This window comes from Eurypyga helias, unplaced genomic scaffold, assembly GCF_000690775.1.
Source record: "Eurypyga helias isolate BGI_N326 unplaced genomic scaffold, ASM69077v1 scaffold9243, whole genome shotgun sequence".
In the NCBI taxonomy this organism is placed as follows: domain Eukaryota; kingdom Metazoa; phylum Chordata; class Aves; order Eurypygiformes; family Eurypygidae; genus Eurypyga; species Eurypyga helias.
In genome coordinates this window covers 37,507-37,999 of record NW_010243096.1, presented here as the reverse complement: position 1 = coordinate 37,999, position 493 = coordinate 37,507, and the positions used below count along the sequence as shown (strand labels likewise).

At 35.3% G+C, this 493-nt stretch overlaps 1 protein-coding gene across 1 annotated transcript in view; it reads left to right on the top strand.

Moving 5' to 3' along the window:
• ADAM23 (ADAM metallopeptidase domain 23) overlaps nt 1-493 on the top strand; it is a gene marked incomplete at its 5' end in the record, with an annotated part of 56,319 nt that overhangs the window by 38,814 nt on the left and 17,012 nt on the right. Inside the window, one exon of the mRNA XM_010149279.1 lies at nt 446-491. Coding sequence (XP_010147581.1) covers nt 446-491 — 46 coding nt within the window. The remainder of the gene's footprint in view (nt 1-445; nt 492-493) is intronic.

Here is a 493-nt window from a genome sequence, read left to right as displayed (position 1 = left end):
AATTTCTGGGGGGGGGGGGGGGAAATCATATACAGGGTTTTGAACCTTATTATTTGGAGGTTGTGAGGTTAAGGCAGAAAATGGTGTGCTTAATCTTTAGGTAAACAAAACGTGGTTGTGTTCAGCACTCACCACGATGTCAATTTTAATTAAAAACTTTTAGTTGTAATTCTTCATTATAATAATATTTAATTATGATAATCTAGTTATACTTTTAATTATAATAATCTTATAATAATTTTGTTCTAATTTTTGATTACAATATTTCAGTTACAATTATAAGGGGAAGTGTGTGCGTGTTCTGTTATTTCCTTGGATTTCTCTGTTGAGCCCTTTTTGTCCGAGCGCATTTCTGTAGCCTTGCGGAAATGGGCTGTGTGAGACAGAAAAGTCATGTGATACTAGTTTTATTCTTACCTTGGTGGCGTTTGTTTTTGTCTTTCAGCTTTTTGAAACCACTGAGTGTGGAAATGGATACGTAGAGGCAGGGGAG